Source organism: Phallusia mammillata, chromosome 7 (assembly GCF_965637545.1).
Source record: "Phallusia mammillata chromosome 7, kaPhaMamm4.hap1.1, whole genome shotgun sequence".
Lineage (NCBI taxonomy): Eukaryota > Metazoa > Chordata > Ascidiacea > Phlebobranchia > Ascidiidae > Phallusia > Phallusia mammillata.
This window is the reverse complement of record NC_137258.1, coordinates 7,057,963-7,077,192: the sequence shown is the minus strand read 5'-3', so window position 1 is coordinate 7,077,192 and position 19,230 is coordinate 7,057,963. Positions and strand designations below refer to the sequence as shown.

At 39.7% G+C, this 19,230-nt stretch overlaps 4 protein-coding genes and 1 non-coding gene across 5 annotated transcripts; 3 read left to right on the top strand and 2 right to left on the bottom strand.

Moving 5' to 3' along the window:
* Nucleotides 1–6: 6 nt before the first annotated feature.
* On the bottom strand, nucleotides 7–1,014 carry LOC145237509 (uncharacterized). The gene has a single exon (XM_080100400.1). It carries the CDS (start codon nucleotides 981–983, stop codon nucleotides 78–80), a length of 906 nt encoding a protein of 301 aa, XP_079956526.1. The 5' UTR covers nucleotides 984–1,014; the 3' UTR covers nucleotides 7–77.
* A 1,962-nt stretch (nucleotides 1,015–2,976) lies between these two features.
* On the bottom strand, nucleotides 2,977–4,710 carry LOC145237510 (rab-like protein 2A). The gene is made up of 7 exons (XM_080100401.1): nucleotides 4,493–4,710; nucleotides 4,404–4,433; nucleotides 4,194–4,273; nucleotides 3,919–4,110; nucleotides 3,756–3,853; nucleotides 3,610–3,693; nucleotides 2,977–3,494 (listed from the first exon to the last, which is right to left on the bottom strand). The coding sequence occupies exons 1-7, from the start codon at nucleotides 4,573–4,575 to the stop codon at nucleotides 3,423–3,425; spliced, it is 639 nt and encodes a 212-aa protein (XP_079956527.1). The 5' UTR covers nucleotides 4,576–4,710; the 3' UTR covers nucleotides 2,977–3,422.
* A 666-nt stretch (nucleotides 4,711–5,376) lies between these two features.
* LOC145237506 (uncharacterized) lies at nucleotides 5,377–10,424 on the top strand. The gene is made up of 11 exons (XM_080100395.1): nucleotides 5,377–5,689; nucleotides 5,812–5,957; nucleotides 6,184–6,321; nucleotides 6,541–6,710; nucleotides 6,980–7,060; nucleotides 7,130–7,271; nucleotides 8,120–8,242; nucleotides 8,315–8,424; nucleotides 8,545–8,815; nucleotides 8,879–8,976; nucleotides 9,740–10,424. Exons 1-11 carry the CDS (start codon nucleotides 5,626–5,628, stop codon nucleotides 9,798–9,800), a joined length of 1,404 nt encoding a protein of 467 aa, XP_079956521.1. The 5' UTR covers nucleotides 5,377–5,625; the 3' UTR covers nucleotides 9,801–10,424.
* Trnak-uuu (transfer RNA lysine (anticodon UUU)) lies at nucleotides 6,000–6,072 on the top strand. The gene has a single exon. It is a non-coding gene; the product is annotated as a tRNA-Lys (tRNA).
* Nucleotides 10,425–12,264: 1,840 nt separating the features above from the next.
* LOC145237822 (sodium-coupled monocarboxylate transporter 2-like) lies at nucleotides 12,265–19,015 on the top strand. Its single transcript, XM_080100810.1, has 13 exons — nucleotides 12,265–12,307; nucleotides 12,375–12,478; nucleotides 13,686–13,874; nucleotides 14,494–14,559; nucleotides 14,658–14,777; nucleotides 15,021–15,175; nucleotides 15,658–15,798; nucleotides 16,854–17,072; nucleotides 17,279–17,391; nucleotides 17,761–17,918; nucleotides 18,136–18,350; nucleotides 18,444–18,550; nucleotides 18,662–19,015. The coding sequence occupies exons 1-13, from the start codon at nucleotides 12,265–12,267 to the stop codon at nucleotides 18,850–18,852; spliced, it is 1,821 nt and encodes a 606-aa protein (XP_079956936.1). The 3' UTR covers nucleotides 18,853–19,015.
* Nucleotides 19,016–19,230: the final 215 nt, after the last annotated feature.

The following is a 19,230-nucleotide window of genomic DNA, read 5'->3' as shown; positions in this document are numbered from 1 at the left end:
CATGTCTCCACGGTGTCAAATTTTATTCAGGCAGACAAAAGCTGTACAGAGCATTGCACACGAAGTTAGAACACCAACTAACCGTTAGAAGTTACGTCATCGAAACTATCTTTTTCGTTTTTGACCGCGTTGCGTTTTGTTTTTTTGTTCACCACACTGTACAATGCTGACACATCCGTGACATCTTCAGCCATTGTGTACACTTGTGTTGATGCAGTTTTGTGTACCTCGCTACCGCCGCTTTCCAAATCAAATGCACCTTGTTCTGCAAGTTCATCAACACTACAATAGCCCACATCCTGGTACGCTGGGATAGTGCCCTGATTTGCACTCAGTGTGTTGAAACTGGGTTCATTTGACGGCGTTTCAGCATGTTCACTGTCCGACGTTAAAACTGTTGTTGTACTTGTCTTGGTTTCGCGTTTCGTTTTCCTTTCTTTTATTGCCCACTTCCTGCGAATCAAGAAAACCGCTAGAAAAGCTACAACTAAAAGGAGGCAAACAGTTGCCGCTGTTGCTATCGCAGCGGCCAGTGCCACTCTTTCAATCGTCTGACTGCCATTCAAATCATCTGGCGATTCCACGCTTTGACAGATGTAAGCTAGCGCTCTATCGCACTCTACTGGGCGAAGCAAGACGTGGCTTGACCCAATAGGCTTGTAAACGCTCATTGCCAGACAGTCATTTGTTTCTGCCACATCGGGTATAGTCAACGCACCGTCTTTGAAAAGGCTTCCATCCTCCCAGTGGAAAACATCTTCGTTGACCTCTTTCTTTAACCCTATGCGGTAGTAATGTGAATATGCCGTTGGTATTACATCTGATATTCTATCCAAAAAGCCAGGCTCTTTAAGGACGGCTAGTTTTCCACCGTAATCCATTTGACAGGAAGTAATTGCTTCGTCGTACGTCTTTCCTCGTGATTGGAAATACAGTGACGGTCTTGTGCCATTATCAACAGTCAAGTATGGATCACCGTTCATCTTGTTTCACTGCAAGACAAAACAAGGTAAAAAAATTGGTCACTAAAGCTAATAGCCCGTATTTGAAACAGCCCTAAGCAAAATTCCAGTACATTGAGGAACCAATTCCTATTCGATACAGGTTTACCCATCTAACCCCCTGCGTAACTAAAAGTAGTGGTACATTCATATCTACCTGCTCGTTAGCGGTTACTAGACAAGAGTCTATCTATATTCTTGTCAATAGGCCTTATGGCGACTAAGGTCCAAGCTAGAAACCTTTCCCCTTTATACGCTTGCAAATCTGTTGCGACTTGGTTTGAACCGGATACACATGGAAAGCGCCCCTCGCTTATGACGCCAAAACATGCACTGTGACGTAATAGACAACAATGGCTCAAGCGGGTGGTTTGGTGCCCGGAAATCGGTGTGATCCCGGTCAGCACGTGTGTCATGAGAGTACATGGTCCCCGATCTTCCAAATTTGCGCATGACTTTGGGCGTGATTGTCTATCAGCTAATTTTGTACGCAACTGATTGAAAATAAATTAAGCCTCAGTGAATATTTTCGCAATCTAAAAACAACATCACAGTCACTGCACTCAATATCAAAAAAGTGACTCTATTTGGTATCTATAATAGGCTAATAGCTTTTTGATCAATTCTTTAGCAACTATTTCTAAATATGTTAAATCTAAACTGACCTGCAGCCTTCCCTCGCTTGCCAAGCGGACCTATCCTTTTCAACGTTACTGACCTGCTGCTTCTGGAACTATTGTTTCTCGCTGGGCAATTCGCGTCCTGTTTTTAAGAAACGAAATGTCAAGACTACCGATTTCCCACGAGTTTGGAGCCTCGGTTTCGGTTGAAACGTCGCGTGTTCAATTCGACTTTTGACATCCGCTCCAAGTCGGCTTGCATTTTATGGGTTGTAATTCACACAAAGACCTTGCGAACGATGATGATTAAGCCAAGCTCTGTTGGTTGGGGTTTGGTTGTTTTTGCCAAGAATTGCCTTACAATTTTGTGGTACCACGTGCAGGAAACATGTGAATGATTAATTGAGTTAAAATTGTATTGTGTGTTAGGAGTAATTATTGTTTGTAGTGTGTGGCGCGAACAGACGAAATTGAAACCTTATCCCAAACTTGATATTTGTAGCGAATCATTGTTAACATTACGCAAAATGATCGTGAACGAACTTTTGAAAAGTTAATTGTCCATGTAACCTATATTTACCTGCAGTATCGGTAATGTTCTCGCAAGGATCGATTTAAGTGGCATCTTGGAAATGACGTAGCATAGAATCAGCTGCGCACCTAGGTAAAATCCTGGATAAGGTGTTCCGGTGTTGCAGATGTCATTTCAACATATGTTGCCCTCAGCCACCACTTTATTTTGATTCATGGTGAACCAGACTTGTGAGCAATGTCTGAGACGGAAAGTACAAGCCCGAAAACCAGATAAACCCGAAGTTTTTGAACAAAGTCCAAATTAGGTCCGAAAATTGGTAAAGTTGGACCCGAATCAAGTTCGTTTTATTCATCCTCACAACTCTGCGTCAAACCCAAATACGACTGGTCAATCTTAGGTCTACTGCTTTTATGCAGTCGTGTTAATTTAAATTGTGCTAAACTCAGTTTCAAACGTGCCCCCAACACATAGCGCTTTGTATTGACGGCGTAACTCAATTCTCAACCTAGACAGTATAGCGCCAACCGCTGGGCATTTTGTAATACTAAATTGGCGGTATCTACTTTTATCATTCAATAACAAATTTTTGTTCGGGTTATGCCCACAGGTAAAATATTTTTTGTATTTTAAAAGTAGAGATGGGTGGTGAAATAATGCTGTTGAGGAGCCCTGGTTCTGCTTGTGCGCGCCCACCCTTCACCCATCAGTTGTGTACTCACATGTTTCAACTTTCTGATTTTCATGTAAATGGAGAACCTATAGCTTTTCCACCCAGCGAAATCAACTCCACTCAATTACCACAAAAACATCACAAACGGACTTAAAAGATAGGATAACATTGTTTAACTGACGCCATGAACGCCCTTTCCACAACGATTGAAACACACATAGATCTATAAAATACAGGCAGGAATGTGCAAAACCACTCATAACAAAGGATTGTTCCAAGTCGCAACTATTACTAAAAAGGTTTAACATTTACAAACGTTTGGTGTAACAAGGCTGTTCTGAGATTTAGTTGTCCAGTTATTTTACATGTTTACAATACAATACTGTAGTATAAAGTATAAAACAAATAATATTTGACATTTAAACACTTGGCAAATAAATTAAAACTAAATATGTCAAAAAGTACAAAAGCACCTAAACAGAGTACCACGAATATTCACTACATAGACTATTTCAAGGGACATTGGTTTCAATGCAGGACTAATAGGGAATTGATCCAACATCATTTATGCCTATCGTGCATCATGGAATGGGTATTTAGGCAGCTTGGTTGCTTAATTTATTAAAAAGCATTTCATCTTCTTCACTGATTTCAGAACTCACCATATTCTGGAAAACAAAGTAGTGTGAAAATATTAGAAAACATAGTTCTGGCAGAAAATAACAATTCAAAAACAACCGTTAAGTTCATAACCCTATGCTATGTCTCAATTGAGTTACTTGCCTCTAGTTCTGCGAGCACTTGATCAACATAATCAGTGGGATTTTGTTTGTAGTGGAGGGCAGCCTTAATTGCATCCCGAAAAAGCTAAAAATCAGTAATGGTCACATTTTGCATAGAACATAAGTAAATAAATACAAAATACGAACCTTTACAACATTTGTACCATCTGCTGCAGAAACAAAATATTGACGCAAATTGTGCTTCTTTCCAAAGGCAAAACTTCTTTGAGTAACTCCCAAGTCAACTAAACAGTAACAAAATTATAATACTGCTTCACACATTTCAATATTTAACAAATGAACATCTTACCATCAATTTTATTTGCCACCAACAGGCATGGAATGTTTGGTCGAAACTCACGCAACTCTTGATACCACTTGGTCAGGTTTTTGTATGTTATTTTTCTTGTTGCATCAAATACTAAGATACAGGCATGAGCATCATGGTAGTATGATGGATGCATGGAACTAAATCTTTCCTGGCCCGCTGTGTCCCAAAAATCTACAAACATTTTGAGTCAGAATAATCTATGCATGTTTTAGGTTAAATTTACTTGTTTATTTATAAAAACCAATGCATCTTACCAACTGAAATCGTTTTTCCATTGATCTTTGTTTCATAGTTGAATAAAGTAAGTGCATATGTTGAAAGTTGTTGTGGTTTGCTGTAGGCTTTTGTCAAGGAAAAAAGTGGAGCTGATTTATATTTATTACAATTATAAAAACCCACATTTTAAACAGACAAACATGTTTAAGATTATGTAATTATTAAGTAACACATTCAAAAAAGGATACTATCCATCCACCAAAAACCTTTCCACCAATCTAAAACACAAAAAATGTTTTATAAAATCAAATTTTATCCCTAAAGCTAAAACACTTACTTGGATTTGCCAACAGCACTGTCACCCAGACAAATCACTTTAATTGTTTCTTTTGATTCAGTCTTGGTCGCCTTCTTCGCCATTTTTTCAGTATAGCGGTATTGGGATGAGTTTATACAGGGCACAGATAGGTTTTCGTTTTTCACAGCAACTGAGGTTTTAGTTCTAATTACATGGCAGTAAACACAACTCTAGAAAAGTATAAAGTGCTATTTTGATTAGTAACCAAATAAAACACTAATCTCACAAAACCTTCAAGGCAACTTAGTTAGTTTAGAGACTAAAAAAGGCTAACTAGGAAGGTTACAAACTCCAAATACAAGTTTTTCAAATCCAAGATACAAAATTACAAATTGAATGATTGGAATTCGGAAGCCAAACTTCCGCACTATACTTTCCCACGGTTGTTTTCTCACGACTCTTTAGCATTACACGTGGACACACGTTTATTTAATAATTCCCCAGGGTAACGCACTTAAGGTTATAATTTGTTTGTGTCCCTTGGGGATGTTGTGACAACCACTCATTACCTAATTTAATCTCTCTTAGCCTTATTAGTTTTTTGCTTGGAAAGATTAATGGATGTGCGCTTCCAGTACGTGCACTTAATGTGCACAACAAAGTATGAAGATCAGGACCAGGTTTGAATTTTTTTTCATTTAAACCCGTTAACAAAATAATGTACAGAAATGTAAACAGCTGGGGGCACTAGAGAATGAGATTTTCTTTTAAGTAAAGCCCCGATGTACTTTTTCTTTAAAGTGCCAAATAGGAAGCAATCAAACAAATGTAACAATCGATTTATTCTGTAACCAGTCGAATTTGCTGTAAGCGGCCCTAACAAGGATAGATCTTCGATATCACTGAGAGAATAGTCGGGTATAGCATGTAGACATCCGTAGTTTGTAAGCAATGAGTTTTGTTTGCCATCGAGAAACAAATATGCGACCAAACAGACAGTGGTTTGTGGTCGCAAGATTCTATTTTACGACGACCTTTCGTTTTTGTAAACACATATGGGCATAGCACAAGACTGCATGGTGTATGTGTATACCGTTTTTCAGAATAAGAGTGTCAGCTAAAACACAGGACAAGATTTTGTTGCAAATGTTTTGATGTGAAGACAGTAAAATATGTTAAATCTTCGATATCCCACTGTTCTTGCTATTAGTTGTCTTGTTGGAACATTCGCTCAAAGTAAGAACTCGATGTGTAAATTGTTTGTAAAATTTATTGTGTGTTGTAAACGATTGCCTGTCGTAAACAAAGTTTGGAACGAGACATATCTCAAAAATTTGTTTTTGCAAAATTACGTTCAGAACTTTCATCGGATTCTGCACAAGAATCAAGAGAATTGGCGGTATCTATACCTGCACCTTTCCAAGCTATTATTTTACCATTCCCGCTGCCAACTGACGAAACAGAAACTCCAAATACCATTTGCAGGCGGCGCTTTCAATATCAGGTCGATCGATGTATACCAATATTTGAGACGTCGGTTTCGCGAGCCCGGTTAGCTCAGTCGGTAGAGCGTTGGACTTTTAATCCAACGGTCAAGGGTTCAAGTCCCTTATCGGGCGCTTCTTTTTTCTTCGTTGATTTGACATACCCTACGTTCTAAGTGTATTAGGGAAAGATTCATCACATGTCAAATCGTTTTTTCTGATGTACATTATTATTTTGATTTTTAGGACATTGTTCCTGTTTCTGGAATGCCAGTTTGGATGGTTCGTCGCATAACCTGGGTTCGAACTTACCACAAAAACAAAAGACTCTGCTGCAATTTAGGAGCGCCAAGCCCAGTGTTACACTCATGTATAAACGGTTATGTAAGTTAAGAACCAACTGTTTGTGATTTATTTGACAAAAAAATAATGCCAATAAGTTGCGGGAATGGATATGACTATTTGTATGAACCAAATCGACAACACTAAGCAACAAGCAATAACTTGTGGGCTTGCAGAACATGACATAATGCTTGACAATTTTGCTTCTGGCACCTTTTATTTTATGTTGCTGTATTTATTTTCTGTGTTATGCTTTAACAGAGGAGAGATGCTTTAAACCAGTTTTGCGCTCAAGAAATGGAAGATGATGCAAGAGGGGCTCGTGCCCACCCATGCTGCTACTCTATTTCGTCACAGCGCTACACCTGTTTCGAACGCTATCCCGGTGACGTCATCAAGCCTAAGTTGATCATGGACCAGGGCTTTCTCGCGTTAGTCACAATTAATCACAGTTGTGTAATTATAAGCCTCTTAAACTTTGTTTGTAGTTTTAGCCTTGTTACAGTCCAGTTCGGTGGTTCTCCACCTCACATAGTTGAAGTAAATCCTTGTGTCCCTTGCAGTATTGAATTTCATAAAATTTGCATTGGTTTCCTACCAATGGGCCTTTGTCTGGAAAGAAACGCTGCTATAACTTGTTTTTGTAGTCTTAAATACATAGGTAGGCTATGTAAAAAATAAAATAATTTTATCAACGCAGCAACAACATGTCTATGGATCGCGCGATTCGGGAAGGGGGACAGCGACCCACGACTGAAGCAACAACCCCCCCGCCGCAACTGTAACTATCCTAAGACGAGTTTATGTATAATTTCTTCTGACAAAAATCACGTTTTTCTTTTTTCTGTAGACCTCCAATCGGTAATGACACGGCATCCGACGTCAAGTCGTTTGTCGAACAACCGGAAAATTGTGTTTTAACTCAGGCAAAGGTAGACGGAATGTGCAGACACGTTCGACAGCAAAACTCGCACGAATTACTCGTGAGAAAGGTAAAGTCATTGACTTTGTATTGGTGACATGTTGGGTGTTTGTCAAAGTGGTGGGATTTAATATTGCCGATTTGCTTATTCACACCATACGCTGCTGTGTACAGTATCCCAAAGTATAGCGCACAATGGCTTGGTATGGTAAAGCTTTTTTAAACATTAAGCTATTCAATGCGTAACTTAAACTCATTCAAATAAAGTTGGTTAAAAAAATAAGGCCGCCAAGAGGATTTTTGCAAAACATGGTAAAATTGTGTCAACATTGCGGTTTGGCAAGCGTTCTCAAATTGTTGCAAGGCTTCTCAAGTTTGACGACAATTTCCGGTAGAACGGCAGGTGCTTGGCTTGCGTAAATGAATTGAAGGAAATCAATCAAACCAGCAGGATACGCCAAGGGTGCTTGCCAAACTGTAACCCTGTGCGTTTCTCTCAAACACTTCCACCCTCAGGCAAATGTCACACGCAATGCAACTCCCAGACATAAAGAAAATGTAACGGAAGTTGAACCAAAGCATGTGGAAGTTCAGGCTTATTACTGTCGCACGACTACAAACATAATTCCCTAAAACGAAATAAATCAGTAAAATTTTTTTTGCCGTGCTTTAATATATTTGAGTGTAAAAAATCCCTGATTTCTCACTTTATATTCTAAATATAAATGGTACGCACATGATCTGGTGTCCACCTTCCCTGAGTCAAACTGTTTCAGTAAGTGATATTAAAAGAGCAAATGCTTCTGACTTTAAATTAGTAAACACGAAGTTGTTAAAATCGAGAAATAGATTTTGCCTATGCAGGCATCGTCAGTCTCTAAAAACTGTAAAAGCATTGCTAGTTTACTGCGTTTAAAGATTCGAATTCCAGCGAGCAGCAAGCGTTCACGAATGACCAGGAAATGGATTATATTTGAAAGAAATGCTCGGACCTGCTGTGCTCTGCGTTCCACTCAACGCCTGCGTTGTTTTATAGCAAAGGTGACAAATATTTTATTTTATGATAAAGTTAAGTTTTGGTAAAAGATTAAATTGTTGCCTTTTCTGTTACAGAAACGTGAGCAGCAGGACGCAAATTGTGAAGTCAATAATCACGTGTGTTGTCGACGTACTGGTTTGGAGCGCTACCGTTGTTTCGAGTCCAAACTACGCAACGCCAATGGGTAAATATTTGAAAAAATATCGCTACTACATTTGGTTTTAATCTGCGAAAAGCTAAGGTGATGTTTGTGTTCTTGTATTTGGTTCTTTGGTCTGCTGGTAATTTAACAGCCATGTTGCAGATCTTTTTCAACTCCACCAGCTGTGAAAACAAGAATGAGGGGACATCAAAACAACAAAACCGGGTCCTTGGACAGAGTTGATCACCCAAACAAATTTAAAGCGAGGCAAAATACATCCGAAAGCAACATAAATGTAAACTCGACGGAAACTGACACCGTCGTAATTACTGTTATCGAAGAAGAATCTTCTGGAACAAGTGGAAACACAACGCAAAGCCGAGTCGTTTCAAACAAGCATCGGAAACTATTTAGGCAAAAAGGGTCGCGTTACGTAAGTTGGTAATTGTAAAACTAAATCTTTCGCAAGTGGGCAAATGAGTTGGGTTTTTTTAAGATGAGAGATTCGTGCTGCCGCGTGGGGACGCTAGTGCGACGATATTACAAGACCAACCCATGCTGGAGAGGCCTTCGCTTTCTGCAGTCCAAACTGAAGTAGGTTTCATTCTATACATACCACATCGTCACAAACATGCTTTAAACCAAGGCATGCATGTGCCACGTTTGTTTATGTCGGTTTAAATAGGGAGTAAAATGCCACGAAACTTGAACGGTGTGTCGCGGTATTGCCGTGAATTCGAGGACCCCAGTGACAGAAAATAGACACCTCTTCTAATCCACATTCTTGACTAATGCAAATGCCTCTTAACCTCTGTGGGTAATTCCTTTGATGCCAGCCACCACCAGTTCACCACAACGACACGCGGTGCACCTGGATACCAGTGATAGCTGGCCAAAGTTGAAGTAATCTAAAACCGAAAGACTTTCCTATGAGTCACGTTTTGGCGCACACGCCATTGGTTATTTAACAAACGTAAATTTCCTTAAAAAATACTTCCTAACAAAAAATAAGTTTATGACAAAAAAACGAACAAATACACTAGGCAGAAAAACACCTCACAATAAAACACATTAATTCCATGAAAATAAGACTTTTTGTAAATACTTTTGTTTTATGTTTAAAAATATTATGAAAACATATTGCAATATGTGGAACCAATTACTATAGTCAAAATTCGTGAAAAAGCATGACCACGTTTTTGTTTTTACATCAGCTACAAAGGGTCTCCGAAGACGACTTAGATCATAGTTGTTTAAACGGGGATTTGTGCACGTAATTTTATAGCATTGTTGACTTCGTGTTTTCGTCTAATTTTTACCGGAACGTAACCCGTGACGACAAGTTTCCTAATTACAGGGGCCAGAAAAGTCAGTCGAAGATCTGCCGATCAAATTACTTCCTCTGTTGTCAAGCTTAACTGACAGTCACCTGCCCAGCGATCCGTGACGCTACCGTCAACTTTAATCCAGCTTCCAATTACTTCAGACGCTGACCTACCCATCATGTTTAACAAAAAAAAAACGAGTGTTAAGTGAAATCCGCAGTTGTTTGAAATGTGTGTCGATGTGTTTAGTGTATACGCTGCTATTTTAACCTGTACAGAGCCACCGTATGTAGTCACATTATGTCATGTAAGGTGTGTAAATCATGTGTGCTTGTCAAATATTCAAGTTTGGGAAATGCAGAATTGGTTGACATATAACATTGTTTAAAAGTTTTTGCAAGTAAAAACAATCGTAAAATATAAATCTTGTCACTTGTCACTTAATAAATTCACTTCGCTCGCTATACTTAATTACATTTTGCGACCCTCTGTAATTAAACACCTATTACCTCCTTTGCAATTATTGAACCCCTCAACCCACGTTGGAAAACATTTGGAAGCTTGTTGCTATTTCGGAATGGGCGCCCCACATCTGACCCAGTTACGGCGCCGCAAAAGCCACTAAAAATTCCAGAGGAGGGCAAACGCCCACGGGATGCAATGTCCGCTCATCGGACGTTTATTGTAGCCGCCCGAAGGATGTTATTTGCCCTGATCGCAAGAAAAGGTAAAAATTGGGTATTGTGGCTGTTTGTGGTAATGGAAGGACTGAAAGCTATAGCCTAAAGAAACATCGTCCCGTTACGCAAAAAGAATAAGGTTGTTGACCGATGTGAGCAAAACACGTGACAGACAACGCGTGTCTTTGCCGTCCTGATCGCTGCCGACCTTTCTAACCACCCTGGTGATCGCCCTGGATGGGACTGTGACCTTCGTATCGAGGTTGACCTTGAAATGGCGACCCTTGTAGGATAAGGTCCTGCGGAACGACTTAATTGTTCGTTTGCTTCCGGCCACGATTATCTGTTGGTTCATACATCACCGCGTTCAAATAAGGGCGCCATATTTCATCAGAATGAAATTTCGTCGATGTGCTTTTTACAGCCATAAATAGGCGCAGAAAAATGAAATGCAGAAACGGTGGATTTGGTCAAATAGGGACGTGTGCAGAGTTCACTGCTATATTTTGTATTAAGTGCGCGATATTAGTTCCCATTTGGCCCTTCCTGCGGTTTTGCACAAAAAAATCACCACGACCACAATTTCAAAAGAACCACCGACGAATTCAGAGTCATGCTAACAAACAACGAGGGGAGCCAGGTTTAAAGCGCTTCGCAAGTCTATCAAACGCAACTGATTCCACTTCAAGGTTCAGACTTTACGAAAATCTTTGCCGAAACACGCATAATCCAATTAGACGCTCAAACTTTTCAGAGATACAAGCGTATACAGCGTTCAGGCGTAGGGTAAGCCGCACTACCTGATGAGATAAGGTCGGTTCACTGACGCCCGACCCGCTTCACATATCGTCGTATGAAAACCCTGGAGTCAGTCAAGTTGAAACAGTAGCATCGGTGAAAACAGGTCGTAAACGTAAGTCAACCGCTGTATTAAGTTTCACTGCACAAAAATGTGCTGTGTTAACGCACCGGACCTCCATGATGCAGATTGTCGCAAGAGTTTGGTTTTTGCCTCTATTCGCCAGGGAGTGAAGGTTTTTTTCCATTCAGTTTGCAGCGGATTTTTAGATTGAGCGGTGAACTTTTGGAAGTATTTTGTAGGCAGAGCGACACGGCGGCCGCTTAGAGGACACCGACACAAAAATCTTAGGTTTTCCCACGATCACGCGGCCCGCGAACTTGGGATGAACGACGTGTCGACGACGTCACAGAGGAAGTGATAAATATAAGATTTCCAGAATTGGGCGAGATCGCGGCGTATGAATGTCGTTTATATATGTAATCGCGAGCTTGTTTGTTTGGCAGTATATAGGCGAGCGAAAGCTAAGATTTGTGCAAGAGGCGCCGGTTGTGTCTCAGAAGGGAGATCATCGCTAAACCGTGATAATTATACATATTTGGTTCCCAGGCAAAAGCTAAACGAAATTTTATCCCGTTCTGGTTCGCGGATTGGAGGTATACTTTACACCGCTGTGTCTAAGCGTACGTGACGGGATGTTTAATCGCATAAATTGCGCGTGATGTGTGTTTATGGGGTTCAGGTTGAACAGATGGGCAACTGCCGGGCCACACAAACAATGAGACGTGATGTAACAAACGTATCCAACCAACTAAGGTTTAGTAAGTCATGTTCGGTATTTCAGAACACGATGATCACGAAACTGACTACAACTTACCGCAATTAAACCGGATCAAAACAGTTAGTGAGAATTATCGTACTCCGAAAACCGTAGAAATACGAAGTTATTATATAGCGTAGTTTACAACTAGAAGCAAGTTATTAGAACCTTTAAAGGCATTCATATCTGCTGCCTAATTATTAAATATTGTTTTGTTTTAAGCAATTGTTTGTTTGGACTTTACTAATCTTGGAAAGAATGGAATCCAATTTCGGGATCGTCGATTATTTTGTGTTCATCTGTAAGTAAAAATAATATCATTTTGCGCTTTAGTAAAACATCGTACGATGTGATATTTACAATTCTAGTTTCGCTTTTTCTGCCTCTGGTAGTGGGAGTGTTTTATGCAATCAAAGATCGAAAGACAACGTCAACAGAAAGCTACTACTTTGGCGGTCGCAAGCTCTCACCGGTAACGTTATTTTGTTTACCTTTACACCAAACTGCGGTAAAACCTTTTACGCAAGTGGAGCGTTAGATCTAAGTATATCCCATTACAGGACAAGTTGATGAACGTGCTTGTTTTGCCAACTGAAGAAACTGTTTTACCGCAATGACTCGCATGTTTGTGGGAGCTTCGGTGGCTTCCCGTTTCTCCGTCGTACGACTCGGTTCATTTGTTAAACTGTCGCGTATCTGTATCAAACTGCAGACTTATTGAGCGGATTTTTTTAACGATGAAACTTTGTGTATCATGGATGAGCTGTACAGCCAACATCCCTTGAGCAAATAAAATAACAAGCAATGAATTCACATTTAAGGTTGAAAAGATTTCCTCTCCGTGTATACGCAAGGATGAATGCACTTTGTATTCTCTACGATTTTGAGTAATTACTTTGCCCACGCACAATATAAATTCCGACACAGAAACTATGGGCAATTGTTTTTAGAAAATAGCCTTAGAACATATCCCTAATGAGGAAATCGTTAAGAAGAGATACATCATGCATTAGTTTGTAGTTTTTAGGTAAACCCTTATAGACATGTTGTGTTTTTATAACATCAACGGTCAACAAATTTTACCCCTTAATGTGAGATGTTCAAAAGCAAACCTTAATCTTAACTTCGTCCAGTCGTGATGACGAATTGTGTTGTAAGCCATCTGAAAGGGAAATCGTGGGACTGACGCAGTTGCTCGACCAAAACAAACACACTGAACCAACAAATTTGCCCCAAAGGGCAGAACTTAATAACCCCCAGGTTTCAGTCTCCCATATCCCAACTGCACGGCGCGTGTTTACAGTTAATAATTTGGGCTTTACAAAAATAACAAACGCTGTTGTGGAGAGATCACTCTCAAGAACCATGTATGTGAACCTGCAATGCGATTCGGTAGTATTGTGTCTTGGAAAGACAAGAAGCTATTATTAGTCACAAACATTCACAGGTTCAATAATTTCCGACGTTTCTGAGCTTATTGATGATAATAAATAAGCTATTACTGCCAGGCATAATGAATAAACGACTATTATAACAGTCGATAAATATAACTTAGTAAAAATATACCACAAATTGGGTTGATCCTAAAAAATTGGATTTGATTAATTACACCGCAACCGTTTTTCGACACCAGACAGGAACTCATAACTCTGTTATAACAACCATTTTATTTGACTTAGATTTTGGTTGGATTCTCGATATCCGTTACATTCCTGTCGTCGATAACTGTTATTGGATACCCAACGGAGGTTTATGTTTACGGGGCAGTGACCTTCTGGTATGCTTTCGCATTGGTCGTTCCGGCAGTGATCGGTTATGTCTACTACATTCCGTTGTTTTATAACCTGAAATTGACTTCAATATACGAGGTATGGTGGCGTAACTTATTTAGACCAGGGCTACTCAAACTTTCTTGCACTGCGACCCCATTTTAAAAGAGAAATTTCTACGCGACCCCTTGATGGGTATGATGTAAAGAAATACTTATATTTTATATATATACCATCTAATGGCGCCTAAAAAGCCTAAATTAATTTCTAACTTGACACAGATTGACAGTCTTATAGTTTTTATGACGCCATAACCTATATTGTGACGCTTGTGGTATCTGCTTTTTCGCATTGTTTGCACACAATAGGCATAAAAAAGTCTGGCGCATATGGCTATTAGGCTGGTAATACTCTTTTAAGTTCTACAAAATGTGTTTGGAGCAGTTTGCATACACGGGAATTATGTTTAATCAATAAATGTACGCACGTATACCATTTATTGTGACTGACATAATAACCCATAATGTTTCGCGACCCCAAAATTATATTACGCGACCCCAATTGGGGTCGCGACCCACAGTTTGAGAAGCCCTGATTTAGACGAAACTTTTTCATTTCAAACCTCTTCTTGTGTACGTCATGTACGTCATTGTTTAGATGTTAATTATTTAAACAACTAGGTTTTAAGTAACATATGTTTCCTTTTTGCTTTTATAAGTTGTTGGAAATGAGATTCAACAAAACTGTGAGGATGATCACATCTGCAATTAGCATTTTCAACATGGTAAGGAGCATTGTTTTTAAGTCGATTTCTTTATTATAGCCTGGTAATAAAATTGTAACGTACCAATTCTGTATCATTGTCGTTGTTTTTACCACCAGATCCTTTACATGGGTGTGACGATATACGCTCCAGCACTGGCCCTAAGTGCCGTTACACCGATCAAGTTAGACTGGGCGATTGCTTTGACTAGCCTTATTTGCACTCTCTATACAGCGGCGGTAAGTAGTAACTCCAATGCGTGTAACTGCAGCAACATATATAAGCTATTGCTGCCTGGCATAATATCTACCTTGTAGAGCTCTTCTTGCAATTGTATTTTGTACCGACGTTTCATTAGGTTGCGACGTACACTGTAATACGCACATTCAGTGTTATCTACCCTAATGAAGACAACCTGTATAGGACGGCGAAACGTTAGTACAAAATGCAGCAACATTTGATTACAAGCTTTTCTTTATCAGGGAGGAGTTAAGGCGGTGATATGGACAGACGCAATTCAAAGCATCTTTATATTTACCGGTATCATTTCAATGTTTGTCCGGACCGTTGTTCTCATCGGAGGGTGGGACAACTTATTTTCGGCGCTGGCACAAGGACACAGGACCAAATTTTTCGAGTAAGTTCCAGTGGACGACGATTATCCCATGTTTGTGCGCCTGATTGTCTGGCAGCGTGCCCTCCAATGATCGAAACAAATTCGCCGCCCAATAGTGACTAATTAAAGCACTTCGGAGTGAAGAATTTTCAGAGAGAGTGACAAGGCGTCAGTAATGCGACTTCTATATTGGCCTTTTCCAACTAAAGTCAATGAGATTACACCAGCGATAGTAGCAAGTTAATTACAGTTTGATGGGTGTCAAAGGTGTTTTTTTACAATGATGGAGCTAAAAATTGTCTAGGGTCAAATTGCAATTCTTGTAGCGGTGCAAATACGTCAGGTCTGACACTGTTTCTCCTTGAAAACGTCACTTATGATCTTTAAATTGTGTTTTAAATTTAGCATGCATGTTAGGAGTAAATTTAGTGGACTTTATACTCTATAATACTAATTTCTAAATGTGCTCCCTCTGTAAAGCATTCGCAACATTTTATTTGCAGCTTTCGTATTGATCCGACTCTTCGAATCACCTCCTGGTCTGGTTGTTTCGGTTCAAGTATCATCGCTCTTAGTGGCCTCTGTTCCAATCAACTTATTCCTCAGCGCTACTTGTCTTGCAAAAGCCTTAGTGACGCAAGAAAGTGAGTTAAACGATATTTTACTTTAAACATACGTTTTCTGTTTTTACTCAACCCGAAAACAATTATCAGAAATCAACATAAACAACTGTGTTCTTAAGTTAACAACCGTGTTTATGTGAAACTGATTGGCATAACCCTGAACCAAACAGACGTAGCATGCAATATACTTTTTCCCAAGCGTCTCAGCAAATAATAATGACATGTTTTTTCCGAAACAAATAAAAACACATGGAGAAATTCCAAAATGTCGATTGTGGCCTTCGAAGAGTTTTTCAATGTTGAAGCTTTAAACCAGGGGTGGGAAACCTGCGGTCTTTTATGGCACTAAGTGCGGCCTTCCATGTCAGAATACCTTTTAGGATGTTGATAATACACACTGCACCAGGCACTAAAAACTAGACAGAAACGTATTGTTTTACCTTTATTCCACCTTACTATTTGATTGGTTCTAAGGCAGCGGTTTTGAAACTAGAGCCAAATGTTTGCGTAGCCTACTGGTACACAAAGCGATATCCGTAGAACTGCCAAGAGACCAAGGTTCTACAATCTTACTTGTGTTGCAAAAGAACAATTGTTTGCGCATAATCGAATGTCTTAAACTCGTCTGTGATGTTACAAGCTGCTCTTAGACTGACATTGATAAACAAGCGAGTTTCTATGTTAATAAAATCCTGAATGTTGTAGTGAGGGTGGAAATGTAGTGACGAATTTTATTTAGCTTGGACCGTAAGTCCAATAGCACATCAACCATTCTGTAAGTCAAAAAGTTTGAATGCCACTGTCCTTGGCCAGAGAAATAGACTGTGCGGCCTGAACGAGTGTCGATAAACCGTTTGGCGGCCTTCACAAACAAAAGAGTTCCCCACCCCTGCTAAACTAATCGGTTATCCCATCGTGCTTTTTGGCGCAATATGTTTTTTGAGCCTTCTTATTAACCTGTTTAAAAAATCAACCCCCCACAGCAAATACAAATGTTTGCTTTGCTACCTACACTATAATTTAAGCAACAACTTCTGACGTAAATCTTTTAACTTTTGTTTATTTTGTTGTTGCAGATCGGTTGTATTCGGTTTAATTATGTTCGGTTTTCTCTCAATTATGGCGCTTTGCAACGGACTTGCGATGTATGCTTACTTCAAAGGATGCGATCCAATATTGAGCGGGAAAGTAGCAAGACCAGATCAACTTGCTCCCTACTTGTCAACGTTAATATTTAGGGAGATTAGTGGATTTACCGGCATATTTGTGGCTGCTGCCTACAGTGGAACTCTAAGGTAACGATTATTTCTCCTGTGCGAGTCTGTATAAATGAAGCGCTGTATCGAATATTGCAGTCAAAAATGTTTTCCGAACTTAGATGACCTATTTCTCCTGCATTTGCTTTGCAATAATTTACACATGTGGATTTATTAACTATTCAGAAACATTTTTCCCCAATTTTAAGGGGTTTAAGAAGGATTGAACAGTTTTGTCGTTGCAGCACAATATCGTCTGGCATAAATGCGCTTGCAAATCTTCTCCTTGAGGATTTTGTTCTCAAACGATGGCCGAACATGGAAAACAAACGTCGACTTACCGTCAGCAAAACATTCGGTGAGTAACACAATTGGTAAACAACTCCGTTTGCCATAACCGGTGATGCACGGACAGAAATAGATCAGGCCAAACCGCAGATTTGTTCTCCACCTTCGGAGTTACCTAATACAAATGAAGGCACGCTTTTATGGAGTGAATGTAATACAGTTTTTTTATCGTCCAATGTAACTTGAGTTGATTCTTGCTGTTTCCAATAACATTTTGGACTTGATCCAGTGCAGTATATCCTATCAATTTTTTGTCATGGTTATAGATTAGTCGAGCGTATATGTCCATTAAGCAAAACTGTCCGTGCATGATTCCACATTTTTAACCTGGAAGTTGTATTCTACTACATTTGTTTTTCAATATTGGTATTTGTTTCAGTTTTGTTACTTGGTCTTCTTGTGACCTCCATCGCCTATTTGGCGTCACTATGGGGCGCCACCGTGTTCAAAATTATCTACGTCACGTTCGGGACATTCGGAGCTCCAGTTCTTGGTCTTTTCACCCTGGCCATATTCGTTCCCTGGTGTAACGCAAAGGTATATGTTTGCGCTAAAATTCTTGTAATAAATTTTCTATCATCGGTAATTTGAATCGACTAATGTTTCTGATTCCCTATTCACCTGTTGCGTTCGCATTTTTTCACATGAAAAACGAATCCCACAATTGCATTTACAATATGGCGCCCAAGTTTTATTAGCCAAAACGGAGTTGACAACTGGCTGTTACGTTATCAGTGCTATGTGTTTTCTTCAGGGGGCAATTATTGGAGCACTGATTGGTACAGTATCGGCCACGTGGGTTGCTATTGGTGGAATCCTACACCCTCGTCCCTTATACAAAAACGGGTATCTTCCACTCTCTGTAGACGAATGTCCTGTCCCAACGACAACGCAATCATTTTACACTGAAGTCGTATCATCAAATTACAATGCAACAGAGTTTGATCTGAGTCAAGGCTTGGCACAAAGGTAAAAGCTTTATACTTCTTTCGCGCGTTTGAACGTCGTTTGAATAGGGTTCGGGTGACAACTGCTTTAACCAAAAAATGCGTTTGCTTCTAGGTACACGACTGGTAGCAGCGGATTGTATGCAATGTCTCATCTTCTGTATGGATTTTTTGGTTTTCTGGTGACAATTTTTTTCGGAATTTTAGTTTCCTTCTGCACAGGTAAGATATAACATCACAATAAAACGAAATTATCTATTCTGTGAACGCCTAAATACTGTTGTAACCTTTAAAACTCTGCCGGTTAGAAACCAATCATATTTTATCATCCAGGCGCAGAGGACCCCAAAGAAGCAGATCCCAAACTCTTCATGCCGCTTTTTGACAATCATCGGCTTCCCCGAAAAATACGACTTTTCTTCCGTTTCGGGGTCCCTGAACTGATGAGTCACCAAAACGGAAACGGTTACGCCTCGGGAATTCCTTTAAACCCAGCCGATTCGCGCAAAGATATATTGGCATGAATATGTGTTCTCGTCAAATTCCTTTTTCGAAAGCCTGTTTTTTCTTTTCAGTCAGAAAAGGATAAAAACGATGGTTACATCGTGTTGTCGATGCTAAACGCCCCAGTTATATTTCCGATTTACTGCTGACAATTCTCGTTTGTTTGTAGTGCGTTATTGCAAGCTGTTCCATGCATTAAAAAGTTGTACCGCGTTTTTGACTTGTCATGGATGATTGTCAACAAAAGAAAAATATGTAATCTGCAGTCGCCACACGTGCCTAAAATCCCAAATAGTGTTTGGTCGATGATCAAGAAACACTATACAATAAATTCATTCAGATTAGGCAGCAGGTGTTTCTACTTGAGTTTATTTCGCCGAGTGAAGCTAATCGTAGCA